The 20,072-nt window shown below is 39.2% G+C and overlaps 1 protein-coding gene across 11 annotated transcripts in view; it reads left to right on the top strand.

Moving 5' to 3' along the window:
* The window catches only part of RNF145 (ring finger protein 145), a 118,488-nt gene extending 103,953 nt beyond the window's left edge, over positions 1 to 14,535 (top strand). For all 11 annotated transcript variants that reach the window (XM_060415959.1, XM_060415962.1, XM_060415960.1 and 8 more), the window contains 4 exons: positions 1,933 to 2,115; positions 8,841 to 8,988; positions 9,876 to 10,232; positions 12,925 to 14,535. In XM_060415959.1, coding sequence (XP_060271942.1) covers positions 1,933 to 2,115; positions 8,841 to 8,988; positions 9,876 to 10,232; positions 12,925 to 13,308 — 1,072 coding nt within the window. In that variant the 3' untranslated portion in view covers positions 13,309 to 14,535. The remainder of the gene's footprint in view (positions 1 to 1,932; positions 2,116 to 8,840; positions 8,989 to 9,875; positions 10,233 to 12,924) is intronic.
* The last annotated feature ends 5,537 nt before the right edge of the window (positions 14,536 to 20,072 follow it).

The following is a 20,072-nucleotide window of genomic DNA, read 5'->3' as shown; positions in this document are numbered from 1 at the left end:
TATAATGGAAGGAGTGGGTGGGAGCAAGAAAGAAAATTAATTCTTGTTTAAGTTCACAAAATTCATACCATTCAAAGAGCACTAAAGGGAAAGTGACAACTTTCTCCTCCTACTTCCCATTTCCTCTCCACGAAGATAACAGTTAAAGGTGGTTATTTTAAAAATTTCTTATAGGGAAAAGTATATATATATATGTACATACATGTATACATTCTTTTCCACATACTATACACATTGTTCTATACCTTAGTTTGTCACTCAATATGGGTTAGATAGGTTTTTTATATGTTGTTTTTATGTCAACACATTCAGATACATCTCATTCTTTAACACATATTATTATGAAAGTAATCTTTTTTTTTTGCTATTTAAATAATGCTGCTATCAGTATCTTTGTTCATGCCTCTTTTTTAAAACCCTTCCATAGGAAAATTTTACACCCGAAAAGTTGAGAAAATAGTAAAGTGAACCACATGTATGTGCCCAGCGCCCATCTCCAGTGATGTGGCCAGGGTCATGTGCTGTGTTCCCATCCGTTCCACCTGTTTTGTCCCATAACCTAGCTGCACTTGTTGGAAGCAAATTCCAGATACAGTATTATTTTACCTCTGAATCTTTTAGGAAAAAAAACATAACTACAATAGAGCGTTCATTTCTAATAGAAGAATTCCTTGACATCAAATACCGTTGGTGTGCGTATTTCCTTAATTATCTGCCTGAATTTTAAAAAGCATTTTATTTGCTCAACTCAGGATCCAAATAAGGCCCATATTGCAGAGGTTGGGTATGCCTCTCAAGTTTCTTTCAATATTTAGGTCCCTGTTATCTCTATATTTTTTCCCTTTTAATTTTATTTGTTGAAGACATCAGGTTGTCCTACTTAATTTTTCAGTCTGGATTTTTCTGATTATATCCCCATAACACATAACATGTTCCATTATTCACTTTTTCATATCTGTATATCCTAAAAATCTTTATTTATATAATCTTAATTTTTGTACTATATCCATAGGGTAAATTACCAGTAAGATTATTGAATTGAAGGGTATGTAATTTTAAATTTTTTAGCAAATTCTTCTCCAGAAATGTTTTACCTATTTATATCTCAACATTAGTCGGCTCATATATTTTTTTTAGATTCCTTGTCAGTACTTTGATCTTCAAACTTTGAAATATTTGCCAATTTGTGGATTTGAAAACTGTACCTGTCCTTTGGTCATTTCTCATTTATTTTCCAGATCCTTCAGAATTCAAGTCATTAGGATAAAAAGGTCTTAGGACTTTGTATATATATTCCATAAGGAAATTGAATTTCAAAAAAAGTGTTTGTATTTATGTCTCTGGTTCTTATGGACTTCTTAAAGAGACATTTCCTACCCAAAGATTATACAGACATTCACCTAATGGTTCTGTATTTTATAATCAGGAGATAGTTGATAATACACATGCTAAGTTGCTTCAGTTGTGTGCGACTGTTTGAGATCCTGTGGACTATAGCTGGCCAGGGTCTCTGGAGTGGATTGTCACTTCCTCCTCCAGGCGATCTTCCTGACCCAGGGATTGAAGCTGTGCATTGGCAGGCACCTTTAGCACCGCCTGGGAAGCCCAGTTCATAATACAAGTGGGTATAATTCAGTGGCTAGCTAAGAATGCTAGGGGTATCTGGCTCATTAGCAAAGCCTGGTTAGAGCACTTTCACTTAGACATTGCTTCAGTTCTCCTCACTGTATGCTGAAATTATAGCTGTTATGTTTTGCATATGTAGTGACACATTATGATTGTATATTACTACATTGACATTAATATTCTGATCAGGTGTTTTGTCTAAGAATAGAGCAGAAATATGTAACAATAGTCTAAGCCTGTGGATTATTTTCTCTCGAATGTGATTCTGATTACTGTTCGTTTTTCTGAAAATGTACGCTTTTCCAGGGGCATGACAGAAGGAGTTACGCTGTTAATCCTGGCGGTGCAGACTGGTCTGATAGAACTGCAGGTTGTTCACCGGGCATTCCTGCTCAGTATTATCCTTTTCATTGTTGTAGCTTCTATTCTTCAGTCTATGTTAGAGATTGCAGATCCTATTGTTTTGGCGCTGGGAGCATCTAGAGACAAGTAAGAACTTCCTAAAAGACATTTTTGTTGTATTCTTTACATGAGTTCTTTGCCTGAAGACGTATTGTTTAGATACAGAAGATAATATGAGTAATTGGTATTAACTTATTAAAAAATTTACATTTTTTGTTTTTATACGTGTTTGACTTTTCTGTTGTTTTCCCTTCAACATTGATATAGTTAAAAGTCACATTAAAGGCCAAGTAATTTACAAATCAGCTTTTCCTCTTCAGAGAAATGTAATACTTTTTTATATTTGTCCAGTTTTGAAATAAAGAATATAGGGCATAAAATTTAGTCCAGTAACTGTAACAAATAATATACAGTATTATTCTGTGTACTAAAGTACTAAAGAAGAGGAAACATCGAGGAACTAGAAACAAAGAAGAGAAAAATAAAGGTTGCCAAGCATTAATGAAATATTTACAGTCTTACCTGATGGCTTGTTTGCAACTAACTGAGGTTATAATGGGGATTCTTGACACCTTATGGGACCAACTGGATTCAAATTCATTCATCTCATATTACAAAAATTTTCTGAATGAATAAAAGCCAATTATGATTTGGCTCTTTAAGATACCATTTTGGCTTATGGTGATTTATATAAGGACATGCTATAAGGACTTGTTTAAATTCAGTGCCACTATTTTTTTCCAGCATCCTTCTGTACATTATGATTATTGAAATACCTGATTTAGTTGCTTCTTTGATGGTACATTTATGAGTAAGGGAGCAGGCAGCCTTGGGGAAGATAGAATTTTGACAGAAGAGTTTAAAAACACTCCAGGTTTACCTTTCTATCCCCGTATCCCATATTATCAAACATTTTGAAAACTTTCTCAAGCGGTAAAATGGCTGAAAGAGTCAAATTTAATTTAAATAAACTCTTGGATATGTTTCAGATAATTTTAATCATTATAGTTATTTGAGATTTGGTTTTGAGGTTTAGAATTCCTCAGTAGAAGCTTTTATGATGTTGAATTCAATGGTGAACTCAGTTAAATAGTCATTTAAATTGTTTTGACCAAAGTTCAATTACTCTTGTCATCTCTGGCAGTATCCTTTAGTATTATTAACTGTACTAGTTAGAAGACTAATACAATACTATAGAAAGTTTGGGAAAGAGGAAAAAAGATCATAATTTCAGTGCCATAAGGATCAGTAAATCTGGGTCTGGGTCTTTCAGGGTGCTGAACTAGCGTTGTTACTGGCTTCTTCCTCTGAGATCAAATGCAGAGGAAATTTAGAGGGAAAGGAGCAAGACTGAGAAGCCCTGTGTGTGGGTGTGGAGTGGTAATTTTGGATGTGTGTCACTGTTACTCTTGTATATAGCAGCATTAGTAGCCTGAGGCAAGTGAGGCTCCTGGCTGTGAGAGGATGAAATGGGAGTGAACAGTTGGGTTCTGTTCTTCTTTCCCACGAGTTAAATGGCAGTACTTTTCTTTTTTTTTTAAAAAAAAGAAACAAATGAAATGGAGAAATTGTGAGAAAAATGTAACTTACCAGAGCTGACTCAAGAATTGAAAAGCTTGGCTAGTTCTGTGACCGTTATAGAAATGGAAACAAAAGGTAAACATCCTGACCCAGGTGGCTTTACAGGTGAGGCAAGTGCTGCCAGACATCCAAGGAGCAGATATCCATGCTTTACACAGAGACTTCCAAATCATAGAAAGAACCTTCCCCCCAGCCCTTCCCCTCCTTTGAAGCCAGTATAAATCCATATTGAAATCAAAACAGACAACTTGAGAAAGATAAAGTTTATTTCACTCACAACAGGAGATACTGTGAAGTTTTTATAATAATTGACTCAGGTACAGACAACTTGACCGATGGAATGGAGCCCCCAAGCAAGTCCATATATGGACCTTTGGTGCATGACGGGGCATGTCAGGTGATGGGGGCAGGTAGTCATGTAATGTAGCTGGAAAAAAATGATTTCTATTTGGAAAAGGATGGAATTGGATTCCTGTCTCATAGCCGTAAACAAAAGAATCAGCTCCAAAATTGTAGAGGCTTAAATGTCAAAATAAAAAATCTGCATAGAGTAGTATATTTTAGACCTTCAAGGAGGAAAAAAATTTGTTAAACTGATGGAGCTGGTTGTGAAAATCCAACTAAGAGTGACTACGATTATGAAAGAAAAGTGATAAATCTAATTGTTAAAATGAATAACATTTTCTAAACCTAAAGGTAACTTATATTAGACATGATAGTTACAAACTGGGTGAAGATATTTATAGTATTCACACTTGCCCAAGAATTAGTATCTAGAATATATAAACAACTCAGATCATTGAGTGAAGTGGCTGAAATACACCATCAGGCTTTTAGTGCAAGAGCAAACAATGACTGTGAAGAGAGGTTCACTGTCTTTAGTGGTCAGAGAAATGTGAATCAAGACCTCTCCGAGTTGCTGTTTTGAACCCATGGAAGTGGCAGTGAGTAAATAACAAGAAAGGGGAAGGGACTTCCCGGTGGTCCAGTGTTTAAGACCCTGCGCCACCAAAGCGCGAAGCCTGGGCTCAACCCCTGACCAGGGAACTAGATGCCATATGCTGCAACTAAGACACAGAGCAGCCACATAAATAAGTAAACTTTGTTAAAAAATTAAAAAGAGGAGAGAGAGAGAGAAGAATGTCAGCTGATACCTAAGGTAGAAGAAAACATAGGTCCCAGGATGTTAGGTTTCTGGTGGGAATGTAAATTAGTGTAATCATTTTGGGAAACTAGCATTTTCTCCTATGTACATACTCAAGACATTTTGCACATGTTCAGGAGGGACATGTAGAAGAATGTTCATAGCACAGTTTCACAATAGCAAAAACCTGGGAGCAAATCATACACTAATCAGACAGGAAAGGGGGTGAATCAGTGTGATAATAGCCACAGTGGAATGTTAAAAGCATTAGTGACACATTAAACATTATGAATGGTTCATAGCAGTATATAAGTAAATCAAGAAAGATGACAACGTAGAATGTCATTTTTATGTTAGAAACAGAATTTTAAAATACAGTTTAGGAATACATGTGGATGAAACAGTACTATAGAACAGGAAGTAATCAAGTGAGTGAAGAGCACAGGATTCATGAAATGGTTTCATTGGGTGAAGGGAGGCAGGTCCTGGAATAGGCCAGCTGTCTCATGCTTAGAGTAGATTATGGTCCAGGCCTTCTCTGTTTTACGGAGAGATGGGTTCATGAATGCTTGTTACAGGTTCAGTTCATTTCGATCGATCAGTTGTGTCCGACTTTTTGCGACCCCATGGACTGCAGCGTGCCAGGCTTACCTGTCCATCACCAACTCCCAGAGCTTGCTAAAACTCATGTTCATTGAGTCGGTAATGCCACCTAACCATCTCGTCCTCTGTTGTCCCCTTCTCCTGCCCTCAGTCTTTCCCAGCATCAGGGTCTTTTCCAGTGAGTCAGTTCTTCCCATCAGGCGGCCAAAGTATTGGCGTTTCAGCTTCAGCATCAGTCCTTCAGGTGTAAATACTTAGGGTGTCAATGCCTTTTAAAGTTTAGGTATTTAAAATTGCTGATTAGATTGTTATTAGTAACTAATGAAGAGAGGGACTTGCACAGACCAATAGAGATAGTGCATTCTGAATTGAAGATTATGATTAATTCAGTTAACTGCACTGGGGATTGAAAAAGGGAAATGAAGAATGTCCTAATTCTCCAAGTTAGAAGAACTATTAAAAGGTAATACTGAAACACTGCTTGTCTCTGTTACAAAGGAGGTAATTATTAGGGGGACATCCTCACGTGTCTTTGGCATTGGTTGGACTAGAGGTAATTTCCAATGTTTAACTTAAAAAGGTGCCTCAGATAGTTTTAGCTATAGATATAATTGTTACTTTTATCTGTAAATTTGATTACAGTTGTTAGCATGGAATTTTACAACTATATATTCAAATTATATAGCAAATTTTTAAATGATCAACATTTAAATGAAATGGATTGAGGTGAATTAAAGAAACTTTTTTTCACTGTGTAGTACTTAACCTGTTAATGGAACAAATTTCCAGTATCACTTTATGCTATACTTTTTAATTTTAAATTAGATTTTTGTTTAGTTTGAACTGAAATAAGGATATATATGTATATAATGTTTGTGTGTATATAAACAGAAATCAGACATAGGTTAAAACTATTGGCATAGTTTTGTATTTACTTTTCTATGTACATGTATAATATGTAAATATATACCTACATTATGTAAGTGGATCATAGCTAGCTTGATTTTGAAAAATATACTTAAAGTTTTCAGGCAAATTGTCCCATTATAGCTCTTGTTACAATAATTCCTTTCTCTCTGCTTCTTTAAAAAAAAAAAAAGTTTGGAATCTCAAAGCAGAGCTACAGTGGCAGTTTAAGTTTGTCCCTTAACGTCTCATAAGAAAAATGTTTGACAGGAAAAACTGTAAAACACTTTCCCAAGTACCTCGCTTTAATTTTAACCACAATGATAATGTATGTTCTTCTGATTAGAATTGCTGATTGTGGACAGTCCCACACACTACAGCACCTTGTATGCTCTCTTTTCCTCCCCCGACCCGTGTTATAATAAAGGTAGGGAGGAGGATTTATGCTATTTTTCTGTTTCCCTTGCAATACTTTGAATGGATTTGAGAACATATCACAGATGCTGATATTTAATTAAAACAGCATAATTTTGTTGTAGCCATGAACTTTAAACTATTTTGGTTGAAATTCACATTTTCTTATAATGTTTTTAAACAATCTGGTTTGTTTTATAGGAAATCATTAAATGATTTAAGTCTCAGTGTTCAGTTTACATAGATTATAATTGAGTTTTGTTTTTAAGAGAGGGGACAGCTGTTTGGGGTTCATGCTGATTTCTAGATTTGTGATCCTTATGTTACAAAATTACTCCAACTATAGCTTTTATTTGCCCAGTAAGTGGAATTGGAATTACCTAGCATCTTTTTAAATCCCTTGTTGGAGTAATAAGTCATTCTATCATCAAATGGCTTATAAATTGAATATATTGGGTTGGCCACAAAGTTTGTGTTCGGATTTTTCCATAATGGCATGGAAAAACTGGGCTGAACTTTTTGGCCAACCCAATATAAAGTAAGCAATAAATCTTTCCTTTTTTTTTTTTTTTTTTGCATAAGTAGAGTTTTTCAAAGTTCTGCTTAAGGCAGTTGTGGGAGGGTTGTGTCATTTTTCTTTTAGAAATTGATATACAATCTGTATTAAATTTGGAATATATTTAAGGAATTATCTATTAGAATATTACAGCATATGAAGATGTAAACAAAACAAAAGATTATGTTCCTTTTTTTGTGGTAACCAGGGGGCTCCTGCTGTATTTTCCACTATTGATAGTAAGGAGGGTGCAAATGGAACCAAAAGCTGAAATCTAAGGAATCTCTTGATATGTTGTGTGTATTAAAGTATAACATTGTACGTGTAACTATTCTTGTGTGTAATAATTATGGTTAGCTTTTGTCCTGCTTACATCATAGGGCTTTGCCCTTGAGTGGATAGATGGGTAGGTAAGAAAAGGTAGTAGTAGATGGAAAGTAATTTGAAAAATTTCAAGCAGAAATAATTTTCAGGTTTTATTTGGCACTTACTTCAAACATGCCATTGTACTCAGGAGCTGGAGTTATCATATTTTTCAAGCATTTTAAATTTGGACAGTAAAACTTTTTTTTAAATGTTTGTACATATATAAAAATGTTTACTTAAATAATATAAAGTGAAAATATAAACAAAAGTATTTAGATGTATATGATATATAATATATAAAATATGTATTATATATAATTATATATTGAAAGAAACAGTGCTTCAGTTCATTGTATGATTGTTTGGTACAGGCGTTAAGAATTCTTAGAGTGTACGTAATTCCTGGGGAAAAAATTACATTACCTGTATAAATACATTTGTTTAGCTTGCACTGGTTGAAGGGTTTAGAAAACAAGATGGGATGGAGACATTTCTGGTGGGATGTTTAAGACTGCTTGTGTTTTTCTGGGAAGACAGTTAGCCATCATTGCTTATAGCGAAGGACAGATGTTGATGAGTTTGAGCCAAAAAATTGGGAGTGGAGCCCCTCAGATGTGAGGCTAGGAAGTTTAGAGAAGGTATTGACAGTATTATGCTAGTTGAGCTTTAGGACGGTTAATCTATTCAGGAATAGTGGCCGGAAGGGAGGACGGTCAGCTAGTAGATCTTAGACTTCCATGGTTCCGAGTTTTCCCTTATGCTCAGCACACGTGAGGGGTAATATGCCTGCTCATCGAGGGCCATTCCTTTCAGTGACACCGCACTTATGGCCACACAGATGGCCGCAGAGATTTTCATCAAGGGTGTTGCGGGTGCGGAGAGGATGTCGTGACTTAAGAAAGCAAATTACTGTCAAACCTGTTAAGGTTTAATGCTGTGAAAGCCTGAAATTGCTTTGAAATTGCTAGGAGTGGGAATGAGACTGAAAGCAAACTATTGAGGGAAAAAAAATAGAATTGGTAGTACTTGGCAATTGACTGAGTGCCCCAGGTTAAGAGAAAGGAAATCAGTCATGTCCTCTGAAGTACAACGCCTTGGACATGACTAGCCCTTAAATCTAGCCCTGTGACTGGCTTGGAGAAGGGTGTGTGGTAAACTGTTGTGAAATTGAGCATGGCACAAGACCTGGGGGTTGTCCTGCTAGATGACAGACGCATTGAAAGAATACTTTTCTTTCTTCAGGAGTTTATGGAAACACTTCCGTGCTGTGAGCCTTTGTTTATTTTTACTGGTATTCCCTGCTTATATGGCTTACATGATTTGCCAGTTTTTCCACATGGATTTTTGGCTTCTTATCATTATTTCTAGCAGCATTCTCACCTCTCTTCAGGTAAGTCCAGGATTAATGAACTTTGTACAATAAATAACTTTATTTTTCCTTCCAGAAAACGAATTACAAACTTTTTCAAGATTAACAATTATAAGTGGCCTTTTTAGGTGATTCCTTCCCATGCTCTTTACTAGAGGTTATTGAAGTACTAGGCCAATCTATGTCAGTGTATTTTTTTAATTGAGATAATTAAACTTTGCAATATCTCTTTTTCAAAATGGTATGGCATAGAACTGTCATGAAAACCTTAAATAGATAAGTTAACTATAAAATATTAAAAGATTTTAGTGCTGGTTTGGAACACATTTTAAAGTAAATGCCTATTCGAAAATATCCATAATTTCATAATGTATATAAATGTATGATATCTGTGTATGTATTAAACAGATATGATATACACAAACATGATACACAGACATGTACTTTACACACACATACACACAAACTATTACCATGGAATGGATAAGCTTATTGTAACTTGCAAGTGGAGCTTGGTTGCCTAATCAGTAACAAATAAGAATGCAGCACTGGTGATAGAGATTTATTCATTGTTCCTTGTAGAAGTAAAGTTCCTTTGAAAGTTGAGGAACAGGCATGAATAACAGAATTAGGAAAATTCAGATAGAATTTTGAGGGCTTGGGGAGCAGGGGAAAGGATAAGTCAGAGAAGACTGATTACTAACCAGAATCATCATTAGGAAAGTTAACTCAGGGTCCTTTTCAGTATCAAAGATCTGCATTACTGAGATCACCCACATGTTAATTACACCACTGTCTCCTCTGCACATTAAATCTAGCATCCTAAAGGTATTAGTAATATGTTATTGTTTAAAGTCTGTGAAAAACTTTTTGAAGTGATTATATCCATACCTTTTTTTTTTTTCCAGGTTCTGGGAACACTTTTTATTTATGTCTTATTTATGGTCGAGGAATTCAGAAAAGAGCCAGTAGAAAACATGGATGATGTCATCTACTATGTGAATGGCACCTACCGCCTGCTGGAGTTTCTCGTGGCCCTGTGCGTGGTGGCCTATGGCGTCTCAGAGACCATCTTTGGAGAATGGACAGTGATGGGCTCCATGATCATCTTCATCCATTCCTACTATAATGTGTGGCTTCGGGCCCAGCTGGGGTGGAAGAGCTTCCTGCTCCGTAGGGACGCTGTGAATAAGATTAAATCATTACCCATTGCTACGAAAGAGCAGCTGGAGAAGCACAACGATATTTGTGCCATCTGTTATCAGGTAACTCTTGCAGTAAGAAGTCATTTGGGTGGGCCTGTGGGACTTTAACCTCATTATCCAAATTCAAGTTAAATTTCCTGGGTGAAAAATAGTGGGCCTCAGAAATTGTTAAAGACCTGATAAAACATTTCCAGTTTATTTCTAAAGTAAGTTTTAAATTTAGTCCCTCAAGTTCTAATTTACTGTTATTTTCAACATTATTGCTCACCCATAAATAAAGGAAAAACAGGTCAGGTGTATTTTATATTTACTCCTCAATATATATATTAGATATAAAGTATATACACACTCACACATATATATGTACTATCAAATATATACTATCAATCAGGAGTCAGCACCTTCTGAAAAGTGGTGTGCCAAGATTCTGACTCTTTCCCTTCTGGTATTTCCAGGGTAGGGAATAAATGTTCATTCATACAGCTAGTGTAGGTGGAGAGAGTCATGCTTCTCTCCAGTTGAGGGGTGTCTGAGGTGAGTGCAGGCTCTGTGTGGAAGTCGGGGCAGGAGATACAGGAGAGGCAGCCAGTCGGTGTACATTACAGGTGGCCTCCCTGACATCTTTGGCACAAGAGCCCTCCGTAGAGGGTGACTGCCTTCTATCAAGAACTGGAAAGTAGTATTTAAATCTGCTTGGAGATAACAGCAGTAATATACAACAGCCTTGGACTTGAGTCAGCAGTCACCTGTGCAGGAGGGTGACAGCAGCTTCTCAAGTTAAACCGTACTGTAGGAAATATGGGCAGAAATCCTGGGTGACAACACAAGCTGTTCCTTTACAGTCACTCTTAAAAAAGAGTGTAGGCTGACGGAAGAAAACCATAGATAGGATCAGGGGCTTCCCTCATGGCTCAGATGGTAAATAATCCACCTGCAATGCAAGGGACCTAGGCGTGATCCCTGGGTTAGGAAGATCCCCTGGAGAAGGGAATGGCAACCCGCTCCAGTATTCTTGCCTGGAGAATCCCATGGACAGAGGAGCCTGCTGGGCTACAGTAAATGGGGTCGCAAAGAGTTGGACATGATTGAGTGACTAACAGTGTCTGAGTGTACAGGGGAGGGACTTGCTCCAAGCTGCTTTATAATGTAGATGTTATGTGCTTGTGTGTTAAGACTGTCAGGAAGAGGAATTTTTCCCAATAGTAAAATTCAGCTGTCACTTTCTGATTGCTACTAGAGCATATTTCCCACTCCAGTACTCTTGCCTGGAAAATCGCATGGATGGAGGAGCCTGGTAGGCTGCAGTCCATGGGGTCGCTAAGAATCTGACACGACTGAGCAACTTCGCTTTCACTTTCATGCATTGGAGAAAGAAATGGCAACCCACTCCAGTATTCTTGCCTGGAAAATCCCAGGGATGGGGCAGCCTGGTGGGCTGCGGTCTATGGGGTCACACAGAGTCGGACACAACTGAAGTGACTTAGCAGTAGCAGAGCATACTTGGGGTACTAGCAGAAGAATATTTTCCAGGTTGATTTTGCATTTGAGGGGATGGAGGAGCAGTGTAGATTCCCCCCAGGTTAAGTGGCCATTGTCTTCATTCTGGCTCCTCTGTGTTCAATAGCCTCGTAGAACGCAGGACAAAGCACGGCAGAGACAGATTCGAGGCACACCGGCTTCAGCTGCCGATGTCTAAGTATACCATCTCTAGGACTTGAGAGTCCTCTTTTTGTGTTTCCCGTTGTCACATCACTTTTTTTGAGGTGCCTGGACTACCTGCTGACACCACACAGAAAACGAAACTCGAATTGCTTACCTTCCCAGCTGGCTGCTCTTCCTTGGATGGCTTTCTGCTTAAAAGTCCACTCCCAGGTGTTACCGGTTCTTGGCAAGGAATTTCTGCAATAGCCACAACTCCATGTTTTGGGACTTTAGACACAATTAATAGTTGATTCACCAAATGTGTATTGTTATAATTTAAATTTCATATCCCCAGCTTTCCCTTCCCAAATATATCTTACACAGGGACTATTAGTGCAAAGTATACCACTGCTTATTCCAGTGGTTATTGAGCTTAAATGTACATTAAAGTCCCACGGGTGGCCTGCTGTACCTGTGGATTTGTGAATGCCATCTTCAGATAGCCAGATCAGAAGGTCTGGGATGGCCCCAGAATGTGCATGGTTAGCAAGCACTCCGGTGGTTCTGATGCATGCCGAGAAGCACTGGCTTGTATTGTGGAAACTGGGATGTACACTGTCCCTGACGAAGTTGCCACTTCCTTGCCAATACCCTGGTGTTATCTGACTGATTTTGTCTCCTTGCCAATAACCTCATGGAATAATCTGTTGAGCTGTGTAGAAGCGAAAAATGGAGAAAGTCCCATCTTCATCAGATCTCCTGAGGTTCTGATTATACTCGTGGAGACCCAGTAATCATACCGCTACAGTTTAATACCCTTGTGTTCACACTAAGACAGAACCCAGTTACATGGGTCTTTTCTTCCTCATGTTTGGTTTTTACTTCCTTTTAGAAATTGCTTAGCCAGTTGTTCTTGTTTTGTTTGTATAAAGGTGTTCTGATGGCAAGAGGATTATTGCAAACATACACAGTGAGTTTTATTGTAAGATCTGTGTTACAGATTTTCTGTGGAGAATTTGTAGGAAAGGAAAGTTGGAACTAGAACACATGCATAGCAGCAAAGGTTTTAGACAACAGACCTTCATGAGGTATCTCTTTCCCCCCTTTTTAGGACATGAAATCTGCCGTGATCACACCTTGCAGTCACTTCTTCCACGCGGGCTGTCTCAAAAAGTGGCTGTATGTCCAGGAGACCTGCCCTCTGTGCCACTGCCACCTCAAGAACTCCTCGCAGCTGCCTGGGTTAGGCGCTGACCCAGTTCCACAGCCTCCCGCTGGAGCCGAGCAGCACGCGCTCCAGGGAGGTACTGAAGCCCCAGGCCAGGAGCGGCCTCAGGGGTCTGGGGCACAAGAAGGTTCTAGGGATAAGGACGAGGGCACTGCCAGAAGATCAGATAGCCAGGAAGGGACTTGTGATCCCAAGGAAAATCCTCCTGGTGCAGAAGATGAAGCTCTTCCTGTTGAGGCCGGCCTAGAAGAGAAGCAGCAGGCGTAGCACTTCAGTCTCCGGAGATGAAGTTAACTCACGGTGGAATCTGCTCAGATTTGAGGAGCAGATGTATGAGGCGATTTGGCAGGAAACTGGACATTCCAAGGATCTAATCCAGGAAGTGCTCTCAGTGGAGACCCCCTGCTTTCATCCCCTTGACACTGGGGGAGAAAGTTTTGCAGTGTATGCTAATCAAAATGTATATATCCTATGCTGGTGTTCAGTAGAGGTTTGCCAAGAAAATTCAACCTCAGGAACTTCAGAAACAGCCCCTGATTTGTAAGGGATAAATAAAATCAGATTGGAGCATCTGAAAGGGGCTAAAGGAAGGAGGATGGCAAGCATGAGGACGGCGCAGGAGGCAGCAGGCAGAGGTGGAACTGATCCTTCACTTTCTACGGAACAGGACCGTTCTTGTTACAGAGTATGAGTGTGACCAGCCCTTTTTCTCCGCCCCCTTTCCCCTCAGTTAATTGGAACTCAGTCAGGTGATTATCTGTACAGCACTGAAATGAAATCAAAGATGTAAAAGCATTGATTGTATTCAAAGATTGAAGCACGCTCATACTTCGTATGTGCTTTGGGGGAGGGGGTGGGTGGGCACGTGGGCCTTGCGGGTGCATTCATGTAATCCGAGACTCTTGAACTTTATGATGGAGTCTTCAATATTTTGATGTATATGAAACTTTTGTTAATACACTGTATACTGTGTTGGCTGTGTGAAGTAAACTAAAACTCTAATGAACACTTTGGAGTCCACGTTAGTGTAGGAGACCAAAGTGGGAAGGGCTTTAGGGCACTGAGAAAGGCCCTGAGTGTACTTTCCAATCCTGTGTAATGTTTAATTCTTGGCAACTGAATCAAAGCAGTGTTAAATTATGGCAATATTTGCACTTGGGGAATGAGTACATAACGTATGATCACACTCTGCAAATGCCACTTTTAAAGCTGTTAATAGACTTTGCACCTTTTCTTTGACAAGGATGTGTCATATTTAAATTTTTACATTCATCATGGTTACAGGTAGAACTAGGGAGGGGGGAATGTAATTTTTTATGGGAATTTTGATATGAAAAGAAACTAGTCATTTATTTATACAATAGGCTTGGCTCAAAAAGTGTTTTTCAACTTGGTATTCCTAATGTGGGATGTGACTTTATTTTATTTTTAGTAGCAGATTTGGATGTAGACTGACATAGCTGAATGTCTTAATAAATTTAAATTTGAAGATAACAGTGTTTTTTTCCTGTGGTGATTTTTATTGTAAAGTGTCTTGCCGAAATTCTTTTCTTAGGAGGTTTTGCTTATCCCGCTGGGCTTCTGATATCTTGATCCCTGTCAGAAAATGCCCAGCGGATCCTTTTTGACTGAAAAGGATCAATTCTTTCCAGTCTTCTACACTGCTGGCTGAATGAGTTAACAAGCAGGAATCGAGACAGACGGGAGAAACATCAACAACCTCAGGTATGCGGATGATACCAGTCTCATGGCAGGAAGTGAAGAGGAACTAAAGAGCCTCTTGATGAGAGTGAAGGAGGAGAGTGAAAGAGCTGGCTTAAGACTAAATATTAAAAAAACTAAGATCCTGGAGTCCCCCTCCATCTTGCATGGCAAATAGTAGAAGGGGAAAAGGTGGAAGTAGTGATAGAGTTCCTCTTCTTGGGCACCAAAGTCACTGCGGATGGTTACTGCAGCCATGAAATCAGAAGTCGACTGCTGCTTGGCAGGAAAGCGATGACAAACCTAGACTGTTGAAAAGCAGAGACATTACTTTGCTGACAAAGGTCTGTATAATCAAGGCTACAGTCTTACCAGTGGTCATGTATGGTTGTGAGAACTGGACTGTAAAGAAGGCAAAATGCCAAAGAATTGATGCCTTCAAACTGTGGTGCTGGAGAAGGCTCCTGAAGTCCCTTGGACAGCAAGGAGATCAGACAAATCAGTCTTAAGTTTTCAGTTGTGTTTGACTCTGTGACTCCATGGACTGCAGCACGCCAGGCTTCCCTGTCCATCACCAACTCCTGGAGCTTACTCAAACTCATGTCCATCGAGTCGGTGATGCCATTCAACCATCTCATCCTGTCACCCGCTTCTCCTCCTGCCTTCAATCTCTCCCAGTATCAGGGTCTTTTCCAATGAGTCGGTTCTTCGCATCAGGTGGCCAAAGTATTGGAGCTTAGCATCAGTCCTTCCAATGAATATTCAGGACTGATTTCCTTTAGGATTGATTGGTTTGATCTCCTTACAGTCAATACCAAAGTTTAAAAGCATCCATTCTTCCATGTTCAGCTTTCTTTATAGTCCAACTCTCACATGACTACTGAAAAACCATAGCTTTGACTAGACAGACCTTTTTTGTCTTTGCATTTTAAAATGCTGTCTAGGTTGGTCATAGCTTTTCTTCCAAGGAGCAAGTGTCTTAATTTCATGGCTGCAGTCACCATCTGCAGTGATTTTGGAGCCCCCCAAAAATAAAATCTCCCAAATCAGTCTCAAGGGAGATCAACCCTGAATATTCACTGGGAGGACTGATAATGAAGCTCTAGTATTTTGGTCATATGATTCGAACAGATGACTCATTGGAAAAGTCCCTGATGCTGGGAAAGATTGAGGGCAGGAGAAGAGGGCGTCAGAGGATGAGGTGGCTGGATGGGCATCACCGATGCGATGAACATGAAGTTGGGCAAACTCCGGGAGATGGTGAGGGACAGGGAGGCCTGGCATGTTGCAGTCCATGGGGTTGCAAAGAGACAAGACTGGGCAACTGAACACCACCACCACCAGTGGTAGCAAATCCAGCTCTGCATCAGAAGTATCTAGGGTGAGCTGTTTCTTTAAAATCAGTGGAGCTTTTAAAAACATTCTGAACCCTACTTCCCAGGTGGCACTAGTGGTAAAGAAGCTGCCTGTCAGTGTAGGAGATGCCAGAGACAAGGGTTTGATCCCTGGGTGGGGAATATTCCCTGGAAGAGGACATGGCAACCCACTCCAGTATTCTTGCCTGAGGAAATCCCATGGACAGAGGAGTCTGGTGGGCTACAGTCCATAGGGTCAGACACGACTGAAGTGACTTAGCATGCATCTACAAACTCCAGGCTTACTGAGTCAACAACTTTGGGGTACCCAAGAACATGCATATCATAGCTTCCTTCGTGATTCTATCCAACTAGCCTAACCAGCATGGTTTTACATTTAGAAAGGAAGTGGCTAGACCAGAAGGAATTTCTCTCCAGGTGTAGCTGGAAGTTTCTCACTGGTCCTGGCGAGCCTGGTGAGGCAGAAAACAGAGCAGATGGCTCCCTCTGGTGGTGTAGTTAGGCTGTTGACCGTAGAGGCGATCTTGAATTCAAACCGATTTCAGCCCTTGTGTAAAAGGTATGTATTCAGATGCGAAGCTTCCTGGTGCCTTGTTTGAAGGAATAAGATTGCATATGAAACTGAAATTATTTATGTCATAGTGAGCTCGGCCATCTTTTGGCATCAAAGGATGCTCTCATGTAGACATAAAGTTCCCAGGTGTTTTCATGAAAGTGGGGACTTATTTGTCATCCGCTTCACAATACCATACACTTTTAAACCTTCTAAGAGCACAGAGACCGCAGTTCTACTTACCAAGTCATATGAGCCACTCAGTTCAGCAGCCTGGTGGACAAATAACACAATAATAACAACAAATAATAACAAATATAAGTTCATATCCTTTGGTTTCAGTTGGGAGAGCAAGATTATGTTGCAGTTAAAAAAAAAAACAAACCCTCAAGATATCAGTGCTTCAGAAGAAAGGTTTAGGACAAACACTGCACAAGCGTCTGGTCGTGCATGGGTGAGGCCGCTGTCTGGTGCAGGCGCTCAGGTATCTAGGCTGAAGGAACCATCACTGTCTTGAACCTGCCTGATGGTGACAGCAAAGCAAAAGGCTCTGGAAGGCTGTCCATGCTCCTCCTGGCAGGGGACCCATGTCTTTTCTGCTTACCACCCCATGGCCACAGCTGTGGTCCCAGCCACACAAGAGACTGTGGAAGTTCAGTCTTCCTCCTGGGCCTGAAAAGAGAAGACATCAGTTGTGCTGATGACTGCCACACCTCGGTTGAAGCAACACTTAATTTCTTATTTACACATTACGTAAGATTTGGGACTACACCTGTGAATGGTTCAAAATATACCCATTGAGAACCTCTGAATTAATTGGTTCCTTGTTCTAATATGCTGAACAGTGGCACTGTGTGATGCCATCCGTATTTCAAATTTCTATTTTCCAGTCATTTTTTAAATGTGTCTTCAGCGCACAGCCAGACATGGGACTTAGGAAGAAGATATATAGTTTAACCACCTAGATTGTACTACTGAGGAGAAAACCAGAAAATTAGATTCAATTTCCCTTCTATGATCCTTAGTCAGATTAAGTGAGAAAATGGATCTTGTCTGCTTGATTACCATTGTTTTTTACACAATGTATATGTCTTTCCACTCATCTGTCTTCTCTTAATGATGTTATCACCTTATGAACTTTGACATCAAAATTAGTACTACACACAGAAACTCTCAAACTAGGTATCAACACATATTTCCGCTTTGTGTTGCATTTTTTTTTTTTTTTTTTGGTACAACTGTTGTCCTAATGGTCTAAATCATGCTATTTGCACGGTGTGTCTCTAGAGGCCTGGTTTTCCAATGCTGAACATGAGGGTCCCTGAAACCACTCATTAAGTCTTCTGTGTTTTCTCTTAAGAACATGCCCTGTTTTCATGAGCCTTTTACGTTGGAAATACTGCTTTCCCAGAAGGTTTTGACATATGTCAAATTGTGAATGGAAATGGTTAACGGAGAAGGAAAAAATTTTCAGTTTCCAGGTTCAATTGGGAGAGCTTTTTTCTTTGCCTGTGGTAAAGGGACAAGAACCTTACAGAGATTTAGGTATTACTAAATCATGGGCCGGGCTAGGGAGGTGGGAGGATGTTAAAGAAAAAGTTGTACATTCTAGTTGCTTCTTCTCTGGCTTTCATAAAAATAGAATTTTTCCAGTTTTAAAATCCTGGCAAGTTGAAAACAGGAATTAATTATAAGGTTTTGATTGTTTTTTGTTTTTAATGCTGCATGATTAAAAAAATCTGTTTCCTCATTTTTCAACACTATTTGGAAAGCAAAGAATTTAAAAAGAACAAAAGTCACCCATAATCTCACTTTTGGAATTAGTCTCTTCAAAGTTGCCTTTACATTCAGTGATAGCAAAACTAGGGGCATTGACAAACACTGCCTACCCAAGAGTCTCTTTCACTTCTCTTTTTGAAGTCCACTGCCTGTCATTCAGGCTTCTGAAATTAAAATACATTCCAAACAATTTTGTAATTTATCAGTTAAGGCACACCTGTTTCTCCACCTCTGAAGTAGAGAATACCCCTTTAAAAATAGGCTTGTATTTGTAAGTAGTACTTACTTGGAAAATAATAAAAAATACGAAGAGCAGTTTATAGAACTAGTGATTGTGGTCACTCAGAGAAGCACTTTCTTTCCTCCAGCAGACTGGGCATTTGATTGCAGTATGGTTGAGAGTAAAAGGTAGGATGTTTGCAGTGAAGACAGTTGTTACCCACATTCCTGGTGTCCCATTTCTCTCCCCTGTTCTTACTGACACTAAACTAGGTGTTCTTCTTCTAATCTGTTTTTTATAAATGTTAGCTCATTGACCCTTAATTTTTATTTCTAAATAGATATAATCAACTCTTTGCATTGCTATTGTGTTATATATTCTAAGGTAAGAGAGAATGGCCTCTGACTTGCAGGAAATAATGAACTCCTTGAATGTAGATGAAATTCTGAGTCAGTTCTAGATGGAATATTCTATTCTTTTCCAAATGACAACTTGCCAAACTGAAGCCGTCTCTCCAGTTGGCATTAAACCTACTAATTTCCTTTGATGATCCTTTATCAGCCCTCCTGGATCTAGGGAAGTATGCAGCAGAAGCGGGGAGAGGAGCCTACAGTAAGGACAGACACTCGGGCTTTAATTTTTACTCCATTTCAAGCTATGTGATTGTTGGCCAGTCTTTGTTTTTTTCTGGTTTTCAACCGCATCTGAAAGAATCATCATTCTGCTCTTAAAATTTTGCCCATCTGTATTTTTAATCTTTACCACTGATGGAGTGGTAAGCTTCGTGTATTTTTTTTTAATGTGATGTGCCAAATATTAAACTTTAAGGTTTGATTGACCACTGTATTCTCAGTGCCTGGCACAGCACAAGAGCCTCGCCATACCTACTGAGTGAACAAAGGAACTTAGTATGTAGCACCTGTATAAGCTCCGTAGCTAAAAAATGGCAGAGAATTCTGTTCTAGAGGCAGAGAGCATTACATTATGTGTCTGCTAGAAGTAATTTCTGCCAGATAATAACTTTTGATTAACTGAATTCAGATATAGAACTCAGAACTTGTAAGACAGAACTTCAGATATTCAGGTGAAATCTGTGCTGATGAATTTTGCTTTTTCTGTTGTTGTTGGGCCACAATGGTGCATGTTTACATAATGTTTTAAGAAAGCATTTGAATTATTTGCCAATCATTTTAAAAATGACAAGACTATCCATACAAATTCAATTTCTAGCTTCTTTTGGAAAATTGGAAGAACTGGCCATCTGGGGTTACACAGTCCCATCTGGCAGCAGCTGTCAGAAGTTGAGGTGGGTCAAGTGGGCTTTCTAATCCACCCCAGATACTCTCTCCACCACTACCTGCTCTAGAAAATTAGATCGTAATCATCAAACCCCTCTGTTCAC

The sequence above is a fragment of the Ovis aries genome, chromosome 5 (assembly GCF_016772045.2).
Source record: "Ovis aries strain OAR_USU_Benz2616 breed Rambouillet chromosome 5, ARS-UI_Ramb_v3.0, whole genome shotgun sequence".
Lineage (NCBI taxonomy): Eukaryota > Metazoa > Chordata > Mammalia > Artiodactyla > Bovidae > Ovis > Ovis aries.
Note: the sequence above shows the minus strand (reverse complement) of the source record. Positions and strands in the feature narration are given on the sequence as shown.